This window comes from Nicotiana attenuata, unplaced genomic scaffold (assembly GCF_001879085.1).
Source record: "Nicotiana attenuata strain UT unplaced genomic scaffold, NIATTr2, whole genome shotgun sequence".
Classification (NCBI taxonomy): domain Eukaryota; kingdom Viridiplantae; phylum Streptophyta; class Magnoliopsida; order Solanales; family Solanaceae; genus Nicotiana; species Nicotiana attenuata.
This window is the reverse complement of record NW_017670386.1, coordinates 420,201-444,002: the sequence shown is the minus strand read 5'-3', so window position 1 is coordinate 444,002 and position 23,802 is coordinate 420,201. Positions and strand designations below refer to the sequence as shown.

Genomic DNA, 23,802 nt, shown 5'->3' with positions numbered 1-23,802 from the left:
TTTTATGAAGATCTGGACGATCTTCCATCTTTATACATGTTATATTGAACGGTCCTTGTATTTTTTGTCCGATTCAAGGCGTCAGTCTCAACTAGGGTTTGAGATTTTCCCTTATTCTTTACTGGTATCTCATTGATACTCATTCCTTTCTTGTGTTTGACTGATATTTTCCTTATTTTTTTCTTAACCCGCTGTATTTTCCCTATTTTCGATTTTACTTACCTTAAAACGAACTCTAATTTATTTTCATATGCTATTTTCCTTATTCTCTGTTGAACCTCTTGTATTTCCTTATTTTGAGTACTACTCGATTCTCGCATGTCACTTTTTGTCCCTTGTTTAAATCACTGAACTTCCTTATTCCATGTGTTGGATGCCCTAAAATTGATTCTGATTGATTCTAGTATATCTTTCCCTATTTGTGTTTGAATAATTTGTTTTCATGTTTACTTGTTTGATTCTACTATATAAACCCCTCTTAGAAAAAATTTTGGGACCCGGACTCTGACTACTATTTTTCACTACTCTCTCATTCACTTACTGTTACTTTAAAACTCGCTGAAACTATTGAATAACCTCCTCCGGTGCAAGCACTGCTCGGAGCCCATTCTCGAGGCTCTTGTGAACTCTGAAGCATCGGGGATTTGGGGGTTTTGCTTCTACACTCTGCACTCTTTTAATCTTGCTACTGGTTAGTGTTTAAACTCTCATAATGTTTAAATTCTTTCCTGCATATGTATCTGAACTTTGATTCAACTATGATGGTGTTCAACTTCGATGTCATTCTGAGACACATGAGAATAGTCTACTGTTATTTGCATTCTGTGATCTCTCATCTCTAGACTCTATAGCATCTTACATGTTAATTTTGGGATCCAATATTATGGTTGTATGAGTTTCTGCATATTGTGATTAACTAATGCTCTCTATGATGCCTGATCCTGTTTGTATTATACTGTTTAATCCTAAGTTTGGTATAGTCTAATCCTCTAAGTTCTAAATTGGATGCATCACTTGGTTTTATTGGTCAAACCCTGCATGTTAACTTCGCAGTCCTAGATTCTTTGTCTTTTGTCATATGTTACCCTGCCAATATGCTAGTTTATGTTCATTATGTGATTATCCTATAAGTTTTCAAATGCTTTTTCCAAACCTATTACTTTGGTATTATTTTCACTAGTTGTTTCCTGTCATGAGTTTAATTCTGGGGCTGGCTGAAAGCTAAAACCCTTCCCCTAAGTCTCCTCTATCAACCTCCCTAGTGTGAGCACTGCCTTGGTTTTTGAAGCCCTTGGGAACTCTGACGCACTAGGGTCCAAGATTCTTTTCCACTTTTCCTAATTGCTCAACTGTGCACCCTTTTCACCTGCTAGACAAGCCAATGGGCTTGTGTAAATGGTTGTCTTTCTGGGACTGTTGATCAGCTCTGGCTACTAGGTCTTGGCTATTCTGTGTGTAAATGAAGATCGTTTTCTGGGTTTAGTTGGCTATGACTTCTGGGCTATGTTGAAGCCTGTTGGATATGATGTTGAAGGCCCAACAAGGCTGGGTGTTTAGTTGTGTATTTGGCCCAACTATAGGCCTGTCTATTGCCATGTAATATTACTATTTTACTTGTTAATCTGGGTCTGTAACAATACTTTGTATAAACAATTGGGGTGTTAGTGAAAAGGGAATGGGTAGAATTCTAAATCTACATGCCATGGGTAGATAACATGCCTATACGACTTGACAATGTGTTTGCTATACGTGTTATTCGATTACATGACCCCTATAGAAATCATAATATTAGGAGAAGCACACCCACCCTACTTGTTTACTATTCAGACGCTATGTCTACTGTTGCGTGGTTATAGACCGCATGAAGTGAGCACTTTGCATGACTACTCAGTTATTCACTAGAGTGCATGCCTGTAAGATGTATAATATCTACTTTGTCAACTTAGAAACCATGCCTGTAGAAAATCACACACTTCACTCAACTTGCCTAATACCTGCACATTATTCAAAAGCATGATCGTTTGACTAAATATTTTACCTGCTCTTATGTCTACTTCTGTCCGATTATTAGATATCATGCCTATAGAGAATGAATGCTAATAACACCCCTTTCATTAAGCAAATATCTGTTTTTCCTTTAATTGAGCAACACTAGCATATGTAACTATCCTGTTTAGTAAGCATGCCTACGTGCCTTAACTGTCTTAACTGCCTTGACTGCCTATCTGAACTCTGTGCAGCATGTTTTAGTGAAATTTCCTGTTCTTCCTTGACTTGGACCTAGCCTAAATTATGGTTTCTTGCTGCAACTGTTATATTTGTTTGGTTGAGCTGCATATTTACTTTGGAAATACGAAACGGTATTCCAGGAGATCCCTTGTACTGCATATTTACTTTGAGACTACGGAACGGTATTCCGAGAGATCCCCCAGCACTGCATATTTACTTTGGGACTCCGGAACGGTAATCCGGGAAATCCCCTGCATATTTACGTTTGGGACTACGGGATGGTATCCTGGGAGATCTCCCTGTTGCTATTACCGTGTTCTGAGCTGTTTTTCTTTTATGCTTATTTCCTGGTTAAAGTTTCAGTATTTAATTCTTTACCGCGATATTTCTTTCTGTTAAATTTTATTATACTTAAACCAGTAAAGCCATGACCTGATCTCGTCACTACTCGACCGAGGTTAGGCTTGGCACTTATTGGGTACCATTAGATTGACGTGGAAATCGTAAAACGAGAGCTTACTTGTTCGCGTAGCGAAAGCGGAAGACGGACGAACCGCGGCTGGAGTCACTGGACGGTGGTGGTTGTCACGTTGTTACTGAGCAACCCCCTATATTACAATCTAAAACTCTCGTCTGACTTGGGAGAAGAGAGCGTGGAAAAAGCGTAGAGTGTTATTTTATTGTAAACAATAAGTGTACTTATATAGGGAATAATAGGATTAACTAATAACCCAAATTGGGCCTTAAAGCACTCCTTATGGTTGGACCAAAAATTTCCTACAGTTATAATTGAATTTTCTAGCTTACATAGTCATCGGTATAGTTGTTTTTGGTTTAAGACGATAATATATTTTAGATATTTAACCATAATTCACTAAGGTTAAGCATCATTCTCTTTCCTATCAAAAGGTAGAAGTGATAGTTTTGTTTCTCCAGAACAAAATGTTAAGGGTGCTATAAATGAAATAACTCATAAAGTAACTCCAAAATAGAGTTGATTCTTGAAATTGAAGTTTTCTAGCAATAAAACAAACACTAATTATAGTTATAGGCAGTAAATATTTATAGTTCTTGAGCCGAGGGTCTATCGCAAATAGCCTTTCCATCTTCATAAGGTAAAGGTAAGGTCTGTGTACACATTGCCCTCCCCAGATGCTAGTTGTGAGATTTTACTGGTTTAATATTGTTGTGGGTTGTTGTTTAGTAAATATTTGTAATTAATATAGATTGGACGAAGTTCAAACTATATCAAACTGATTAATTACAACAATATTCATATTGATAATATATAGTCTCAGTCAAGTAGGAGTATCACTGTCTTTACACAGATACACATTCAGTACCGTTACCATTCTCACAAGGGTCCATTTTACCCTTTGCGTTACAAAACACAAAGTCAAGATTATAAAACATAGGGACCATAGTAATAAAACACAAGAAGACTAAGACAGGCCCAAAAATCCAAAGCAAAAGAGGCAAAGCAGCATAAAACAACCTATTGCCCACAGTGTTAAGAAAAAACCCCTTTTCTAATAACTCAGAGACATATTCTGGACTCACAGTTCCCAAATTGTCTGCTGGGCAATTGATGAGGAAATTCACTTGGTTAATGAACCTTATGGATAAAGTGTGACAAATGAATGAGAATAGGAAAATGAGTAGAACTGTCACATATTTTAGTGCCACCATGAATTCACCATGTGCCCCATAAATGGCATCGTTTAATGGTTTCTTGACACTATAAGTGCTGCTTATCACAGCTGCAAGGCCAGAACATAGAAGGATTGATGTGGTTGCCATTAAGGTTGCTCCCATAATTGTGTTTCGAAGTGTTTGAACTGCTAAGATATTTTTCTTCTCATTATCCTGCAAAGTCGAAACGAGTTTGTATTCGGTACAATAATGACGATGGAATTTTTTTTTTACACTATCATATATTTTAACTTGACCTATAAGATATATGTCTCCACATATCATGTCTGATTTGATAATCTGGAATAACCTGCTATAACCAGTTAAATCGCATCGAGAGCATATAAATTATTTATATTATTGGTGTCTATGTATTATAACTTAAGGCCGTGAATTGAAAAGGAAAGAAAAAGTTGGTTTAAGTCTATGCATTCGTTGATCAATGGTATAAAAATTATTTACTATGTTATATCACTATATAATAATCAATAATTGGTAACATGTAATAAATAATAGGTACTAACATGTTATAGCATATGAAAATATATCATGTAATAACTCTTTACATTGTCACGCATATGACTTAAAACCCTAAATTGAAAGATTAATTGATTTAGTGTACGTTAAGGAAACATGATCGATGGATTTTTAACGAGGATTGAATGGTAAATCAGTAGTGACATAGGGGATTGGGCACTGTCCAAAAAGATGAAAACCCTTTGGTTAGTGAGTGGAAGCAAAGAAGATTAGCTTGATTTCATATATATAATGAAGTTGAGTTGGATATCACACCTTGATTCCTAATTTGACAAAATTCGTATAATGGAAGTCTATATATTGCTCTTTTTCTTTTGTTGTTTTCCTGGTTTCTCTGTGTTTGAAGTAATTTGTTTAACATTATTAGCAGCTAATAACTTATCGAGAAGAGTTTAACTTATACACATTATCAATATAAAGAATTATCTACACTATCAAGTAAATCAAACTATATATAGATAAGTCTTCTTAAGATATGGTATTTGTAATATTGAAAATAAGATAGATTACATACTATAACATTTAAAAATGATCGGATGATGTATGAAAATTTCTTATACTTACGGTGTATATAACTTAAACTCTATCAAGTATTCTACTAATTGTAACTGTTAAGCCAATCTAAAGCTAGAAGTTAAACGTCATTCCACTTTTATAAAAGAAAACACAATTATAGGCAAGCTTACTTAGTAGGAAGCCTAACACCTTTAATGTAAACTTTTTCTTTATCTAAGAAAACTATTAATTATAGGACAACTTTGAACATTACAAGCAATTACTTGCTTCTCTTTTCTTCCGTCATCCGTTACAAAGTACTTCATCCAGTTCTAATTTATGTGAACCTGTTTAACTGGACACGAAGTTTAAAAAGAATGAACATTTTTGGAATTTGTGGTCCTAAACAAGTCAAAAAGGAGTCCAGAGTATTTGTGTGGTTATAAAAGTTTTTCATTAAGGGTAGAATTGAAAGTTTAAGTTAAATTATTTCCAAATTTAGAAATGGGTAATTCTTTTTTGAACGAGCCAAAAAAGGAAATATGTTGACATAAACCGGAACGGAGGGAGTATTAGCTACACACGAGAAATGCTTTTATCACGTTGTAACAACTCTGACAAACCCTCATCAAAAGAAAAATCGAAAAGAAGGAAGCCATGAAAACGGATTTTCAGACATGCGGTTTGGTGTTTCTTATGTTTTGTGAGTTTTGATGAAACCAAAAGAGATGTGAATTACCAAAGATCCAACTGATCACCACGCCTAACTATCTTGTAAATATGCAGTTATAAATAATTCAATCAAAGTAATAAGAATTAGACATATATAATATGTCATTACAAATTTTGAGTTGATGAGTATATGTGTAGTTATTTTGAAGTTTTCCAGTATCTGGAAAGTAAAAAACTTTTGTACCCCTAGGCTTAATCACAAGATAATAGTACCATCAAGCCCTTGCTGAATGCAAGTCTCTTCCAACGTAAAGGTTACGTTGCTTGAACACTTCAAAAATATTGTCTCATCGGTGTAGGATCCTCCAAAAAATATGCACTACTTTTGGAGAATTCAACACGTACTCGAATGCATGTTTGAAGAGTCTGAACAACATAGCCTAAAAGTCTCTAGCTCAAAAAAGAAAAAGAAGAAGAAGTTACCTTCATGATGGCAGAAACCCACAAACGCCTTCCATTAGAATTGGTTCCAATAATGGTAGTAAGAGGTTGAGTTCTAACCTTATGCCATAACCAAACATGATATCCCATGCATATCATAAAACCTAATGGCACCAATATTACATCCAAATAACACTTCCTCCACTCCATTTTTCTGTCTTTCTCTTGCTTTCCTGCTCTTTTTTTCTAGTAGAGTGGGTTTTTTTTGGCGTGTCTTTCTCTTGTTGAAGAGTGAGTTACTTTCTCTCTTGTGCTTCTGTCGGGTTTATGTGTTAGCATGCACTATATGTATAGGTTACCAATAAAATGAACATAGACTATTTTGGGTGCTATGTACGAAATTAAAGTAAAAAAGGTGTCCAAAAAATTTAAATAAAAAAGTAGAGTTCCACTACGTTATAAATTAGAGACATGCTTCTAATCATGAGTCCTAAATTATTTGTCTGTTTCTTCACTTTTGTTTTTTTATCTTCAGGTTTTGCTTCTGCTTTTTTGAGAGAAAGAGAATACATCTGTTTGGCTCAAAAGTTAACGATATACTTTGTAAGCGATAAAACAATCAAAAAATAGAGAAGAGGTAAATCGTAATCAAATATAATAAACCTAGAGATGCAAAGATGATAATATTGTTGTAGATCTAGTGCTGCAAAGATGATAATGTATGTTCATAAGATATTTTCGTCAGAAGTAGAGATATAGAGAGAGAAAGACAGAAAAGGAGAGAGTTGTATTAGATCAGCTGATGGCCTTTACAATGTGGAGGTCCCCTTTATATAATAGGAGACCTTCCTCGAAAGAATCAAAAAGTTACAGAGATAGGTAACGTCTCCCTAGTGTAGACGCTGAGTTCTAAACGACGTCGCTTTGGTCCTCACGGCCGAGTCGTACCCGCTACGTTTAGTCGGCGTACACTCATTGGGCGTACCTACTGGCGTAGAGATACTGAGGGTCAAATTTGACCCTATACAGAAATATTTTTCCTTGAGGAGTTTCTTAACAAAGATGTTTTCAAGATAGTTATTGTTGTTTAGAAATTTTTGTGTTGCTGGAATTTATTTTATTTTTTGGTGAAAACTTTATTTATGTTTACCCGGGAAAAACTTTTATTCTGTTCTCTTACCAAATAAATTAAAAGGAAAAAAAGACAAACGCCAAAATTTTGGGAACTTTTTACTGAAAACTGTTGGTTTAATTAAATAGAGGTATTATCACTTTTAGCCTGTGCCAGAAACTTTTTATATTTGGTAGCCGGAAAAAGTGTACAAAATTTGTATAATTTTTGTATATAACATACAAAATGTATATATATACACACAAACAAAGGATATAAATTTTTTGAACTATTATTTTTACAGCTGCTATAAAATGCCATTTTTCCAATTAAATACCCCAAAGGTTCATTATTCTGGGGCAACTGCATAGATAGCCAATTTTAGGACCAATGTTTAAGGCATAGCCGAAGTTTATAAATTTTTGTAAATTTAGCAAGAATTAACTGTAGACATATTGCAAAAAATGGCGCCGGAAGTTATAAATTTTTTCTGAAGTCATATTGATTGTGTAAGCTTCAGATATAGATTTTTGTCTGAACTTCAGATTTTTGACTTGCCAAAGCCAAACGTTAGACATTTATGCTTGAACTTCAAACATTTATTTATGTACTTCAAATATTTCCGACATTGCTATTTGAAAATTAGCCAGAATTTCAAAATTAATTGAAATTTAATCACTTTTTCATGTAAAACAAAAGCTGAACAAAAACACTCTTAAAAATCCGAAAAAAATTCTAGCATAATATGCCGGAATTCGAATTTTTTGCATATGAGATTCTAGCATAATATGGTGGAATTTCATAATGTGCTGGAGTTCCAACATAATATGCTGAAAGTTTATACGCAGGAGCTCCATAATCACTACTAGAAATCCGGTAAAATGCGACCACAAAAAGCGACCAAAGTTGGTCGCTTATAGGCCTAAAAGCGACCAAAAAGCGACCAAACATGCCTGGTCGCAATATAGCTGGTCCCTTTATTTTAGGGACCAAAGTTGGTCGCTAATTAGCGACCAACTTTGGTCTCTAAGGTAAAGGACCAAATATTCCGGGTAAAGACTATAGCAACCAGCTTTGGTCGCTTTATTATTTTAATAATATAATTTTGGCGACCAAAGTTGGTCTCTAAATGATTAAAAAATATTTTTTTTATTATTATTAATCATAAAAAAGCGACCAACTTTGGTCTCTAATCCAAATATTATATTTAAATCTGGAAAATATAGACCAAGGTTGGTCGCTTTTTTATTAATTTTTTTAAAAAATAAGCAACCAACTTTGGTCGCTAATTTCAAGAATTTAATTTTTTTTTTTAAAATAAGCGACCAAAGTTGGTCGCTGTATTTCCAGAAATTATTTTTTTTTAATGGAATAGCGACCAAGGTTGGTCGCTTTTTGAGAATTCTGGGTAAAAAGCGACCAACTTTGGTCGCTATTGCCCAGAAAATTATTTTTTTTAATAGAAAAGCGACCAAAAAGAGACCAAAGTTGGTCGCTTTTCTGGGTATTATTTTGGCAGAAACTGCCTGTTTTGGCAGCTGCACCACCTGGCAGTCATATCAAATCCCTATTACAAGCAACAACAACAACAATACCAACAACAATACCAACAACAACACAACAAGAACAACAACAACAACAACAATACAAAAACAACATTAAAACCAACATTAAAACCAACATTAAAACCAACAAAGTTTTATAGTTCAATAGAACTACCACATTAAGCGAACCAAACTAAGTTAACTCTTATTACAAGCCCATTCGAAAACCGATTCTATTTGTCTAGTTCAAAGTGTATAAAAGTCAATGAGTGTTGTATAATAAAGTCATCAACCCCTTCTACAAAATCCTCCCGCAATCCTAAATTTCAATTCATATCCACAAAAGTCCAATTCATATCCACAAAAGTTCAATTCATATCCTAAAGGCTCAATTCATATCCTAAAAGTTCAATTCATACACAAAAATTTCAATTCATATCCTAAAGGTTCAATTCATATCCTAAAAGTTCAATTCATATACAAAATTACAATTCATATCCTAAAGGTTCAAATCATACCNACAATGTGGAGGTCCCCTTTATATAATAGGAGACCTTCCTCGAAAGAATCAAAAAGTTACAGAGATAGGTAACGTCTCCCTAGTGTAGACGCTGAGTTCTAAACGACGTCGCTTTGGTCCTCACGGCCGAGTCGTACCCGCTACGTTTAGTCGGCGTACACTCATTGGGCGTACCTACTGGCGTAGAGATACTCAGGGCCAAATTTGACCCTATACAATATCCAATTGAAAGATGTCTACAACGTTCAATATATATATATATATATAATCTCATCTGCATGATGAAATGCAACAACCAAAAGGAAAAAGCATGTATCGTTACTGTTTTTTTCCAAGTTGTAATATTTGTTTATTTGTTGGCTGACGAGAGTATGAGATAAAGATTGTTGATCTACTAAAATGATATTAAAAATTCACTAGTGAGAACTTCTAAAAGAGGAAATATATTAATGTATCTTCGCAATTAACTGTGCTAGCAATTACTTCACATATATAACTTAGTGGAAAAGGTCAAAAAAATAATGAAGATAAAACCATACAGAATAATCTTGAAGTAGAAAGAGCTAGGAATTAGCGAGAACTTTATGAAGTGCATTTCATATGTGTTTACTTTGAAAGTAAGGCTGTTTAAACTTTTTGAGAAATGGAATTACAAAGTAGAAATTACTTGTCTTATCAAGTAGAATGAGAAGGAAACAAAAGAAATTTATCTAAGGAGGATTTCAGATTTTTTTTTTTTTTTGGTGCAAACAGATTTTTATGTCTTAATGTAAAGCCGATAACTTTTAAGTTTGGAGTGTGTCAAAGTGGATGATTTTGATGTTTCCATTTCATGTCTTAATGTAAAGACGATTTCTTACCCCTATTTTTAGAAACGGGGCTAGGATTTGAAGTTTTTGGTTTTAATTTAATTTTTGATGGTATTAAATTTTAAATTAATATATAATTTGTACATACTCAATAAATTTATTAGACAAATATAAAGTCCAAACTAAATTAAATTATCGGATTCGGACAAACCCAAAACCAACGTATTAGCTCGCCTGTGCCTATGTCGCATTCCGTCAGCTCAATTCTCTAGGCACCTCTTCCCAAACTTCCCTCTTAAATCCTCATATATCCCACCATTGAAAAAAGAGTCTAACGTGCAATTGTGCTAATTTTTGGAGATTAACTTGCTTTTAATCGGTTGAAGTACAACTAAAAATCTTTATCTTTCATTCAGTATAAATAAGTTAAAACCAATTAAACTCATGCGTATATTATGATTGGAACATATAAAGAGCTTCATCATCAATGATGGAACCAGAAATTTTACTAAAGTGTATCAAAATATATTGAAGTAAACACACCAAGAAGTTAAGGAACGTCAACATATGGTATATATGCGAATAAATAATTTTTTGACTAAGCTATACAATGTAATTTTATGCTTCTTTTTTACTTTTACCTTGAGTCTATCGAAACCGTCTCTCTACCTTCACAAGGTAAGATTAAGCTCCACGTACATTTTACCTTTTCCAGATCCCACTTTGTAAAATTACACTGGATGTTGTTATTGTTGCTACATAATATAATTTTTTGGCGAAGAGGTGTCAGATTACCATGTTGAATTCAACTATCCATGGACTTCTGCCATGGTGGTTTGCTGAATTACAATGTGAGCTAAGAGGAGGTCAGTTTACAGAGACGAGTTTGAGATGAATATGAGGGAATATTCTAGAAGAAGAGAGAGAAATGTAATATTCTATTCCAGGTGTCAAATACATCTGTACATGAATATATACATAAGCTAATTGTGGTTAGTGCTAAAGCTAACTCTACTTACTCTAAACTCTAGCATAGTCTAAGTTAGTTATAACTACAAATAAACAACTAACAAACTAACCACCACTATCACTGTTAATCTCAACACTCCCCCTCAAGCTCGGGGATAAGTATAAGTTTTCAACTCCCAGCTTGCTAAGCAAAAAATAATGGTGTGTCTTTCCAAGACTCTTGGTGAAAATATCTGCCAATTGTGCTTTAGTGTTGATGTGCTGAGTCTGAATAAGGCGTTGTTGTAGTTTTTCCCTCACAAATGACAATCAATGTCAATGTGTTTTGTGCGTTCATGAAAGATAGGATTGGCAGCTGTTTGAATAGCTACTTTGTTGTCACAGTGCATGGTAACAAGTAGCTGTACTGTAACTCCTAGCTCTTTGAATAGTCCAACCGGCAAAACAATAAATTTCTGCAACAATAGAGGCCATACTCCTAAATTCCCTCTACTGAACTTTTGGAAATTGTGTTTTGTGTCTTACATTTCCAAGAAACTAAGGAGTTTCCAAACTTAACAAGGTAACACATGACAAACTTTCTAGACTGTGGACATGCTGCCCAGTCAGAGTCACAATATGCAACCAAGTTGTTGGACCCCTCTGAAGACATCAACAGTTCCAATCATGGTGCATTCTTTACATACTTGATCACCCTTAAGGCTGCATCCATATGGGATCTCTTTAGCTTATGCATGAACTGACTTAGTACTTGGAAAACATAAGCTAAATCAGGTCTAGTCGTAGTCAAATATAGTAGCCTCCTTACTAGTCTTTGGTAAGGTTCAGGATCACTCAGAGAACTGTCATCTGTATCGGTGCACTCCACAGCTTCATCAAATTCTACAGTTGTTAGTCTTTAGTTACACTCTAATGGAGTAGATACTGGTTTAGCTCCCCCTAACCCAGACTCAACAATCAAGTCAAGAGCATATTTTCTTTGGTTCATCAAGATGCCAACTTTACTCCGAGCAAACTCTATACCAAGAAACAACCTGATCTCCCCTAAATCCTTCATCTTGAACTTCTTCTGTAGGTTGATTCTAGCAGTCTGAATCAAAGTTGCATCATTGCCAGTCACCAAGAGATCATCTATATAGACCAACACAATCACTAAGGCTGAGCCCTGCTGCTGTGTGAATAAAGAGTAGTCAAAATGGCTTTGAACAAAGCCTAGGTCTTGAAGAGACTCTATTAACTTCAGGTTCCATTGTCTGGAAGCTTGTTTTAAGCCATAAAGTGATTTCTTTGGTTTGTAGACTTTTGACTTGGACTCCCCCTTGGCAGTGTACCCTTGTGGAAGTTGCATGTATACTTCTTCAAAGAGATCCCCTTGTAAGAAAGTATTATGCACATCCATTTGAAAGATGTACCAATGCTTAGAGGCTGCCACAACAATAACTGATCTAACAATAACCATATTAGCCACTGGGGAGAAAGTTTCCTTGTAGTCTAGGCCTTCCTGCTGACTTAAGCCTTTGGGTACAAGCCTGGCCATGAACCTCTCCATCTCTCCATTGGCTCTATATTTCACCTTGTAGACGCACTTACACCTTATGGGAGTCTTGCCTGCAGGTAAGTCAACAATGTCCCATGTGCTATTTTCTTCTAAGGCTTCTACTTCTTGCTTCATGGCTGTCACCCATCTGGCATCTCTTGCAGCTTCAGCATAGTGTTTAGGCTCTACAACTGAAGATTGTGCTAAGAGACACTTTGCATAGGAAGAGGACAGGTTGTCATAGTTCAGGTAGTTTTTCATTGGGTATGCACAGGAAGTTGAGAAAAAGTCGTGCATCCACTTTGGTGGACCTGTAGTTCTAGGATATTTTCTGATTGCAATTGGCAATGTGTCAGTGGTACCTTGGTTTTGTGGGAGGTTCTCAGTGGCTTCACCAACTGATGGAGGGAGAACATCAAGAACATCAAGTGAAATGTCTGCTTCTTGATCATCAAGTGAAATGTCTGCTTCTTCAGGCATTTCATTAGCATTCTCCATTTCATCAATATCTGGAAACTCATCATATACAGGCTGAGATGCATCATGTTTGGGTGGCACATCAACTGCATCAGCTAGTTCAAGGACTGGAAAAATGGGAATGGAAGACACCTTCATGTGCTTGAAAGGAAAAACTTGCTCCTTAAAGATCACATATCTACTGATCAGGAATTGCTTTGAGTGCAAATCATACAATTTGTATCCTTTCTTAGTAGGTGAGTATCCCATAAAGATAGCAGGCAGTGCCCTAGCTGAAAATTTATCCTGTCTTCTCACATTTACAACATAGCATAAGCATCCAAAGACTTTTAAATGCTCAAGGGAAGGTGGAGTGTTGAACAACATCTCATAGGGATACTTCCCCTTCAGATTTGTGGAAGGTATTCTGTTTATAATATGCACAACAATGAGAACACAATCACCCTAAAATCTTAGTGGAATTGAAGCTTGAAACCTCAAAGCCCTAGCTACCTCCAGGATATATCTATGTCTCCTTTTCACAACCCCATTCCGTTGTGGATTATACACATGTAGTCTGATGAATGATCCCCCACGTCTCTAAGAATTGCCTCATATTTGAGTTAACAAATTCTAATCCATTGTCAGTTTTTATTGTCTTGACATGACAATTAAACTCTGTATGAATCATACAGATAAGCTTCTTCATTAACCAATAGGCTTCATCCTTAGCATTTATTAAAAGTAACCAAGTAAATCTAGAGAAATCATCTACTACTATAAGAAAGAATCTTTTATTATCATGAGTAGGTACTATGTAGGGTCCCCATACATGTGCATGTAAAAGATAAAAAGGAGCATGTGTTCTACTCTTACTGACTGGAAATGGCAATTTAGTTTGCCTAGCTAATGGACAAACTGGACATTCTAAACAACTAATAGCTATTCTATCATTTCCAAATTGTTGCTTGATCTATGTCAATTCTCTTTAATGCCTCGATAGGAAGATGTCCAAGCCTCTGATGCCAAATTCCCAACTTTATTGAACTCTAATTTTTTTTTATGTTGAAGTCTGCATAGTTGTGGTATGTACAATTGGTGTATTCAACTGTATCTTCTGAATGCAGTCTTTAAGAATGTAAAGCCCATTTGATTTACTACCAATCCCCAACACCTTGCTAGTGTAGAGATCTTGAAACACACATAGGTCAGGAAAAAAGGCTACCAAGCATTGTAGTTCTTTAGTGAGTTTTGAGACTAACAATAGGTTGTACTTAAAACGAGGAACATGAATACATCACTAATTTTGTGATCCTTGAAAATATTGGTTGAACCACTATGGGCAATGTCAGCTAATTCTCCATTTGGTAAGTGAATTGAACGACCTTTATTCAATGAAATTGCACTATGCAGTAAATCCAACCTTGGAGTCATATGATTGGATGCTCCATCATCTATAATCCAAACACCTTGATTCAGACAAGTCATTAAGGATGTAATTGTACATGTTTCCAGCTCTGCTGCATTAGCTATAACTTCTGTGGACTTACTGTTGAGAAATTGCAGGATTTGCTGGTACTGTTCTGGTGTGAAGATTGGTGCAGTGGATGCAGAAGTGAAAGTTGCTAGTGCAGGGTGTTCAGTCGCCATATTAGTTGTTCCTTGAGGGTTTTATTTCTTCTTGAACGTGTGATAATTTGAATATCCTACTAGCTTGTATCATATGTCCCTAGTATGACCTTTCAATTTGCAGTGATCATAGTAGAGATTGTAATTCTTCTTTGGCTTTTGCTGATTTCCAACCCTATTTGTCATCAAGGCAGCCATTTCACCAGCATCTAGACTAGCTGAAGCACTTGCCAAACTAACTGTGGTTAGTACTAAAGCTAACTCTAGTTACTCTAACTCTAGCATAGTCTAAGTTATTTATAACTACAAATAAACAACTAGCAAACTAACCACCACTGTCACTGCTAACACTATCACTGTTAATCTCAACATACCACAATCTGATACAACTTGAATTCATCCCGCCCTCCAGCCTCAACTCTATTTGAGTCTCCAATTTAAATTCTAGACTTTTAGTAATAAAAACTTTTCGATAGAGTGTGCTTTATTCCTCTTAATTAACTGGTTTATTCGAAGCAGATTTGCATTAGTCGAATCAATGAACATGAATATGAAATGAATCGATAAACGGGTGAGTAGGTAGAGTAGGTTGCGTCGTATTAGGTCAATACGTAACCACGCCTTGATGATTCAGTTTCTCGAAAGAAACTGAAAGGAGACAAAACGTTTGTGGCATATTGTGTGTTGCGTTAAGTTCCATTTCTTTTTCCCAATCAATACCATGGAGAGAAAGAGGGATATGAGGCATGCGATACGTGGTTGACCACCTTTGTTATCTCTCTTTTTTCCTGGATACAGTTTTCCTTGTTGGAATCTCACTCTGCTCCCACCTCTAAATGTCTTTGGAATTGCGCACCTTCTCATATTTTCCAATCAGCCTTTAATTTATCACTCACCTCTCTTTTCTTTATGTCCGGTACGTGTCCAGTGTCCGCTTTAATTTGAGGTCTCGATTAATTTAAATTTATGTCGCGTAAAGTTTACCAAACCGAAAGTATCCTTTATTAGAAATTTTTCATTCCTAGATCGTGATCTAAATAAAACTGGAATCTTATTCATCCCATCACAACCTCTGATGGTTTACCGATATTTTTCTCTAAACCCACTTTTTTCTTTGGGTTCAAGCTTTTAAAGTTTTGGGTTCGGATGAGTTGGGACTAAAGGATAGAGTTGGGTTCTAACACCCATAACATATACACCATATCCATCCCCTAAAGGGCACATTAAATAATACATAAATACTTTTAAATAAAAATTATAATACACAATATTCCCTCCATATTCCTTTTTCTTGTTCTTCGTTTTTCTCAAACAGATCGGCCCTCAACTTTTAAATTGGTAATTGTATATAGTATAATTGATTGGTATATTAACTCTGTTTGGCTTGGTTGCTAATAAAATTTTGTTGCCTAAAAAAAAAAATCTTACCTTTATCTTGTTCTCCCTTTTGTAAAGAAGACAATAGTGAAATTTGACAAGATTAAATCACCGTTATTTAATTAAACAAATTGACAAAAGAATGGACATAAACAATCATTCACAAATATAATCTAGCTAGTTGGTAGTTGAAACAGCCTCGAACGTAATCATAAGAGAGTACCTCACGTCTTGATAACTTCAAGATGAAGCAGACAAAGGATTATGCTAACACAAACTAGAGCAAATTGAAAAGATTGCTTCATGGAGATCGAGTGGCAAATTAAATTAAAGTAGCGGTATGGCCACGCAGGATCAAACCTTGCAATTATTTTCACCACATGCATGGATCATCCACGTACACGGTTAATCAAATTAGGTAAAGATAACATCCATCATTTCAGTTTTAAATATTATAAAGTTAAATACTCCATAGTGTGGTTGTCCATAAAAGGTGGACTTGAAAAATCATAAAAGATACCCTCAGCTCTTATTTTTAAAATAAATTATTAAATGGGGAGGGAGAGGGGATGCTACCGATCCCTTCACCTTGACCGTGAAAGGCAGAAGCAACAAGATTTTGATTTCTTCCCACTTAATTCATTAGAGAAAAATGCAACTCATGTTGGAACTATCAAAATAACTTGAATAAAAGAAAAATAACTTTTGGTGATTACCAAATAGTTAGAAATAAAGTCTTACAAAAGAGGTGCATGACTACTATATACTGGTGTGGTAACCAATATTTAGAATCGATCACATCATTGAATAAAAACAAGAAAAAGCTTTGAAGTGGATAGTTAAGCTTTGGAATGCGGGATACGCTTTACATTTATATCGGTGACACCAAAATTTGAGTATTAAATTGGTTTGATACACTATTAGAGGCTGTTCAAGATTTAAAATTTATGGGTTTCAAATTTTAGTCTCTTTAAGTTACTAAATTTTATAGTGTTGGAAAACTAATTCAAAGTTGCAGTGAAACCTAAATTATTTAAGATTTCATATTTATTGGTTTATTTAATTCATGGCAAAGTGAGTTTTGTTGTCAAATTCACATAGGAATACGTTTTCTTGTTTTGAGTTAAAATAGTTTTCATACTATTATAACTAAGGGTATTGCTAGCTATTTTCATGTGTGACAAAATATAAAAAAACTTGAAGAGAACTATTATTTTTGAATGGAATATTTTTGCTTCATATTGGCATGGGAGCCTCTACGATCTTGATAGAAAATCAAACTGCTTCTGTTGTCGGCAGCCGGTGCTAGCCAAAGTATGCTATTCATCTGGCTAGTAAATATGTAATCCAGACCGATAATATATGCATGACAAACAATCTTATTGAGAATGATTTAAAAAATTAAAGAGGGGCTTGAAAATGTGGCATAAAAGGAAGAAACTCTTCTATAAAAGTTGAAGAGAAGTGGGTAAAAGAAATATATCAATAATTGTGGAGTTGGTGATAAATTGCATCAAGGGGGGTTGGAGACAAATGCTTTAATTATTAGGAAATTGGAGAACAAATGCTCCAACAATTGAAAGTTGAAGAGAAAGTGCTTCCACAATTGGAAAGTTGGAGAGAAATTAAGTGCTCCAACAATTGAAAGTTGAAGAGAAAAGTACTTCAATAAATTATCTATGCTTCACAGATTAATAATTTATATATATTAAATAAATATCTTAAGACAAATGAAAAGTTTGGACCAAAGTTGTTGAGTTTGACTGAATTCGCGCCTTGATCTCTAGCTCCTCTCTATACATAGTTGTGCTTTGGTCTTTTAAAAGATAGAAAGATTTGTAGGGTTCGTCAATGTAAATACCCGATCGGTCGTTTCGAGCAGTTTCATTCGGTTCGGTGGTTTGAGGTCATGAGTAGCTTCATATGGTGCGTTATGACTTTTGTGTATTGTCTATTTTAGTTTTCGAGTGGTTCAATATTTATTAGAAATAATGATTCTTATTTTAGAAGCTTTAAGTTGAAAGAGTTAACCGTATTTGACTTTTGTGTATTTAATCTCGGATCGTAGTTTTGATGGTTCTGTTAGGTCATGGTGATTTTGGACTCGAGCGGAAGTCCGGGTTTGTATTTGGATGTTTCTAGAAGGTTTTGGCTATATCTGACAAAAGTTGAGAATTTGATGGTTATTTGACTTCGATGTTATCTGGTTTGAATTTTTGTTCCAGGACTTGGAGTACGTTCGTTATGTCATTTGAAACTTGTGTGCAAATTTTAAGGTGATTCTGAGTTGTTTAGACGTGTTAGGTGTAAGTTTGGAATTTAAAATTTTAAAATAGTTCATTAAACTTGAATTGATGTGCGATTCATGATTTTGATGTTGTTATGTGTGATTTGAGGTCTCGAGTAAGTCTCTGTTATATTTTGGGACTTGTTGGCATGTTCGGACGGGATCCGAAGGGTTCAGGTGTATTTCAGATTGATTTCGGATCATTTCGAAGGTTGCATGATGTCACGAACCAATTTCTCCTATATGTCGTGATGACGCCCAACGTCGCCGCTAGGCAAGCCAACGGTAAATTATCCATGTATATGTTCCTTTTAATAATTTCAAAATAGTTGATTTGCACTTATTAGGTAAATAAGAAGTGAAAATTTTAATAAAGTAAGCGTAAGCTCATAAAGGAACAAGTACAGTATATAAATACCAAAAAACCACCAAATGTTTACTAGCATATTTTCAAGACTCGCTATCACAAGTGTATGAGCAACTAGTAGAATATATCAAACACTAAACTACTGTCTGAAATAGAGTAGACAGAAAGTAAATGCAAAAGAGTGACTCTAGGTGTTTCAGAACAGACTCAGAAATAACTCACTACTAAGCTTAGGGGTAACGGGGGTGCACGCCGGAATGACTGCCAGATGCACCTACCTCAGATCCTGCACGATTAGTGTATAAGTGTAGCGTGAGTACATAAACAACATTTACCCAGTAAGTATCCAGTCTAACCTCAAAGAAGTAGTGACGAGGGATCGACATCGATACTGGGCCAGCAATAAAATAAAGGAATGCTAAATAGGCATAGAATATGTGAATAATAATAATAACACAATAGCAAGCAGTGATTAAATGATTCTTTGACTAATAATACTTCCACAAGATTTCAACAAACACATACTAATTCCTAATAAATTTCGGGTCAAATAAATAAATTATAACTTCTCAATTCATAAAAATAATATCAAGTGTGTTTGGGCTCCAAGCATTAACACACACTATTAATGCCGAGGTCGTACGGTCCGATCCAGAATAATATGTATACTGCCGAGGGTTGAGCGATACGAACCATAGATGCATCTATTATACTGCTGAGGCGTTCGGCGCGCTCCACAAGAAGAGGAAATACTCTTTGAACATCCGATTTAAAAGCTATTACAAGACTAATACACACGGAAGTACAATTTCTATTAATAGTCAAGTAACCCGCCAAAACTCAAAGTAAGTGAAATTCGGTCTTTACGAATCCTATATCAAGAATCAATATAATTTAGTCACTTAAATTAGCAAGTAGAGTGCCAACATTACAAGTATTTTATGATTTGGGGTCCTAAAACTACCCGGACTTAAGCATAATTAGTAGCTACGCACGGACTCTCGTTACCTCGTGCATGCATAGCCCCCACAATTTGAAGTAAATAGTGATTTAAAACACCTATGGTATAAATTCCCTCTTATAAGGTTAGGCAAGCGACTTACCTCGTCTCAAAGCTCACTTTCCGGCCCTCAATTTCACTCTAAGGACTCAACTTGGTGCCGAACACTCCGAAGCTAGCCAAATAATATATAAGTTAATCAATATACACTCAAAAGTTAATAATTTAGCTACTAGAGTAATTACCCAATCCAAATTGGAAGATTTCTAAAATTCACCCCCGAGCCCACGTGCCCGGATTCTGGAAATTTTCGAAGATAATTATTACCCATAACGTTGAACTCAAATACATAATTTTTCACCTAATTCTATAATCATTTTCATGGTTAAATCCCATATTTTTATCAAAACCTAGGATTTTCAACTAAACCCATAATTTTTACACTTTATATGCTAAGAATCTCCCCAAAATACATGTATTAAACTCATATAATATAGAAATTACTTACCTCAAAGTGCTAGGTGAAAATCCCTCTTCAAAGAGCTCCAAAATCGCCCAAGAGATGAAAGAAATGAGCCGAAATAGCCTAACTCCCGACATTAAATGAACATCACTGCCCCCAGCATTTGTTTCTTCTGCGCATCCTGGGGCGCACCTACGGCGCCGCACCTGCAAAAAATCCATCGGAGGTGCGGTCCTAGCACTGGCCACCTTCCTTCACTTCTGCGGAAGTTGTGTTGCACCTGCGACCCAGGCCTGGCTGGCCTCTTCTCGCACCTGCGGCCCTATCATGGCAGAAGCGAGGCCACTTATGCGGAACTTCCTCCGCTTATGCGGGCCACTGACCACCAGTTCTAGGCCACTTCTACGATCAAAAGCTCGCACCTGCGGCCAAAATTCCGTAGGTGTGGACGCACCAGAACTGGTGCACCAAAAGTCCTTCATGCAAATTCCTAGTCCGATTCCAATCCGTTTCACAACCGGGGCCCCCGGGACCCCATCTAATAACACTCACACATCCAACAACCAACTATAGATCCCCTTGCATGCTCAAAATTCCAAAATATCATCTAGAAATATGAGCCGGATGCCAAAACGCATGAATCGAACTATGAAACTCAAGAATTTCTAGAAACACTTCCGCGTGTCCGATTCCTATCCAATCAATTCGGAATGGCGCCAAATTTTGTAGGCAAGTCATAAATCACCACCCAAAACTGTTCCCATGCTCAAAATCCCAGTCGGACCTCGATAACACCAAATCCTACCTCAAACGAAATTTAAAGAACTTGAAAACCTTCACCGTGCCAACTTTCAATATTAAGCGTCGAAACGCCCTTGGTTCACCCAAAACTCGATCCGAACATACCCCAAAGTCCAAAATTATCATACAAACCTATTGAGATTATCAAATCCCAGTTACAAGGCTATTTACTAAAAATATTGACACAAGTCAAACTTAACCCTTTTAAGCTAATATTAAGGAACTAAGTGTTCCGATTTCAACCGGAACCTTTCAAAACTCGAACTAGCCATCCTCGCAAGTCATAAAATAGTATAATCACATATGGAGAGTCTTATTTAGGGGTACAGGGAACTAGAAAGCAAAATGACCGGTTAGGTCGTTATATTCTCCACCTCTTAAACAAACGTTCGTCCTCGAACAGGTTTAGAATCATACCTGGAGTGCCGAATAAGTGTGGATATCTGCTATGCATGTACTCCTCGGTCTCCCAAGTTGCCTCAACTAGTTGAGCCCTCCACTGAACCTTTACCGCAAAAATATTTTTGGACCTCAACTTGCAAACCTACCTATCAATAATGGTGACTGGATACTCCTCGTAACCTAGGCTCTCATCTAGCTGAACCGTGATGTCGTCTGACACATGCAGCTTGTCGGCACGATACTTCTAGAGCATACACGTGGAAAATCAAATGAACTACCGATAGATTGGGAGGCAAAGCAAGCTCATAATCAACCTCCTGAACTTGCCCGAGCACCTCAAATGGGCCTGTAAACCTTGGGCTCAACTTACCCTTCTTCCCGAACCTCATGATTCCCTTCATCGGGAAGACTTTCAAGAGAACCTACTCCCCTACCATGAATGATAAATCCTGCACCTTCTGATCCGCGTAACTCTTCTGTCTGTACTATGCTGTGCGAAGTCGATCCTGAATCAAATTTACCTTTTCCAAGGCATCCTTCACAAATCAGTATCATATAACTTAGCCCTGCAGGGCTCAAACCATCTAATGGGAGAACAACATCGGTGACCATATAAATCCTCAACTGGAACCATCTCAATACTGGATTGATAACTGTTGTTATAAGCAAACTCGGCCAACGACAAGAATCGATCCCACAGCCCTCCGAAGTGAATCACACATGCTTTGAGCATATCCTCCAAGATCTGAACCGTCTGCTCTGACTGCCCGTCGGTCTACGAAGGAAAAGCTGTGCTGAGCTCTATCCGGGTCCCCAACTCACTCTGTACTACCCTTCAGAAATGTGAAGTAAACTGAGGGCCTCTATCTGAAATGATGGAAACAGGTATACCACGCAACCGAACAATCTCCTAAATGTAAATATGGGCCAATCTCTATGAAGAATACATAGTCACAACTGGAATCAAATGTGTTGACTTGGTCAACCAGTCAACAATGCCCAAACTGCATTGAGCTCTCGAGGTCCGTGGCAACCCAACTACGAATTTCATAGTGACGCGCTCCTATTTCCACTCAGGTATAACCATCTGCTAAAGGCCATCTGGCCTCTGATGCTCATACTTCAACTGCTGGCAATTTAGGCACCTTGCTACATATTCAACTATGTCCTTCTTAATCTGCCGCTACCAATAATGTTACCCCAGGTCGTGATACATCTTCGTAGCACTTGGATGAATAGAATATCGAGAACTGTGTGCCTTCTCTAGAATCTTTTTCTTCAAACCATCAACATTAAGAACACATAGACGACCTTGGAGTCACATAACACCATCCTCACCGATAGTAACCTCCTTGTCACCACCCTATAGTACCGTCTCTCTGACAACCAATAAGTGCAGATCGTCGTATTGACGAGCCTTAATTTGCTCGAATAGTGAAGAGTGGGCGATGACGCATGCAAGAACTCAGCTGGGCTCTAAAATATCCAACCTCACAAAAATGTTATCCAAGGACTGAATGTCCAAAGCTAGTGGCCTCTCCTCTGTTGAAATGAATGTCAAACTACCCATACTCTCCGCCTTTCTGCTTAAGGAATCCGCAACCACATTCGCCTTGCTCAGATGATAAAGGATGGTAATATCATAATATTTTAGCAACTCAATCCACCTACGCTGCCTCAAATTGAGATCCCTCTACTTGAACAAATGTTGTAAGCTATGATGTTCGGTTTAAACCTCACAGGACACTACGTAAAGATAATGCCTCTAGATCTTGAGAGCGTGAACTATCGTGGCGAACTCCAAATAATGTATAGGGTAATTCTTTTTGTGGGGAGCGTGAAGCATATGCAATAATTTGCCCGTCCTGCATCAATACACAACATAGGCCAACGCGTGAAGAGTCGCAATATATAGTGTACATCCCTGAACCGGAAGGCAACACTAACACTGGTGCTGAAGTCAAGGCGGTCTTGAGCTTCTGAAAGATCGCCTCGTAATCATCGAATCATCGGAACGGAGCAACCTTCTAGGTCAATCTAGTCAAAGATGCTGCAATAGATGAGAAGCCCTCTACAAAGCGATGATAATAACCTGCTAACCGCAAGAAGCTCCTAATCCCAGTTGCTGTAGTAGGACGAGGCCAACTCTGAACTGCCTCGATCTTCTTGGGATCTACCTTAATACCCTCGCCTGATACAACATGCTCCAAGAATGCCACAGAATCTAACCAAAACTCACACTTGGAGAACTTAGCATATAGCTTCTGTTCCCGCAAGGTCTGAAACACCACTCTCAAATGTTGCTCGTGCTCCTCTATGCTACGCGAGTAGATAAAAATGTCATGAACGAAGCCAATGAAAAACGAGTTGATATACGGCCTGAACACCTATTTCATCAAATACATAAATGCCACCGGGGCTTTAGTCAAGCCGAAGGACATCACTAGGAACTCAAAGTGGTCAT

General features: G+C 36.7%; 1 protein-coding gene across 1 annotated transcript; it reads right to left on the bottom strand.

Moving 5' to 3' along the window:
- Nucleotides 1-3,473: 3,473 nt before the first annotated feature.
- On the bottom strand, nucleotides 3,474-6,394 carry LOC109238705. Its single transcript, XM_019405182.1, has 2 exons — nucleotides 6,109-6,394; nucleotides 3,474-4,095 (listed from the first exon to the last, which is right to left on the bottom strand). The coding sequence occupies exons 1-2, from the start codon at nucleotides 6,274-6,276 to the stop codon at nucleotides 3,550-3,552; spliced, it is 714 nt and encodes a 237-aa protein (XP_019260727.1). The 5' UTR covers nucleotides 6,277-6,394; the 3' UTR covers nucleotides 3,474-3,549.
- Between the last annotated feature and the right edge of the window lie 17,408 nt (nucleotides 6,395-23,802).

Coding starts and splice junctions, on each gene's coding strand:
- LOC109238705 (XM_019405182.1), bottom strand. CDS start 6,276: ATGGAGTGGAGGAAGTGTTATTTGGATGTAATATTGGTGCCATTAGGT. Junction 4,096..6,108: donor GGGTTTCTGCCATCATGAAG/GTAACTTCTTCT, acceptor TCGACTTTGCAG/GATAATGAGAAGAAAAATAT.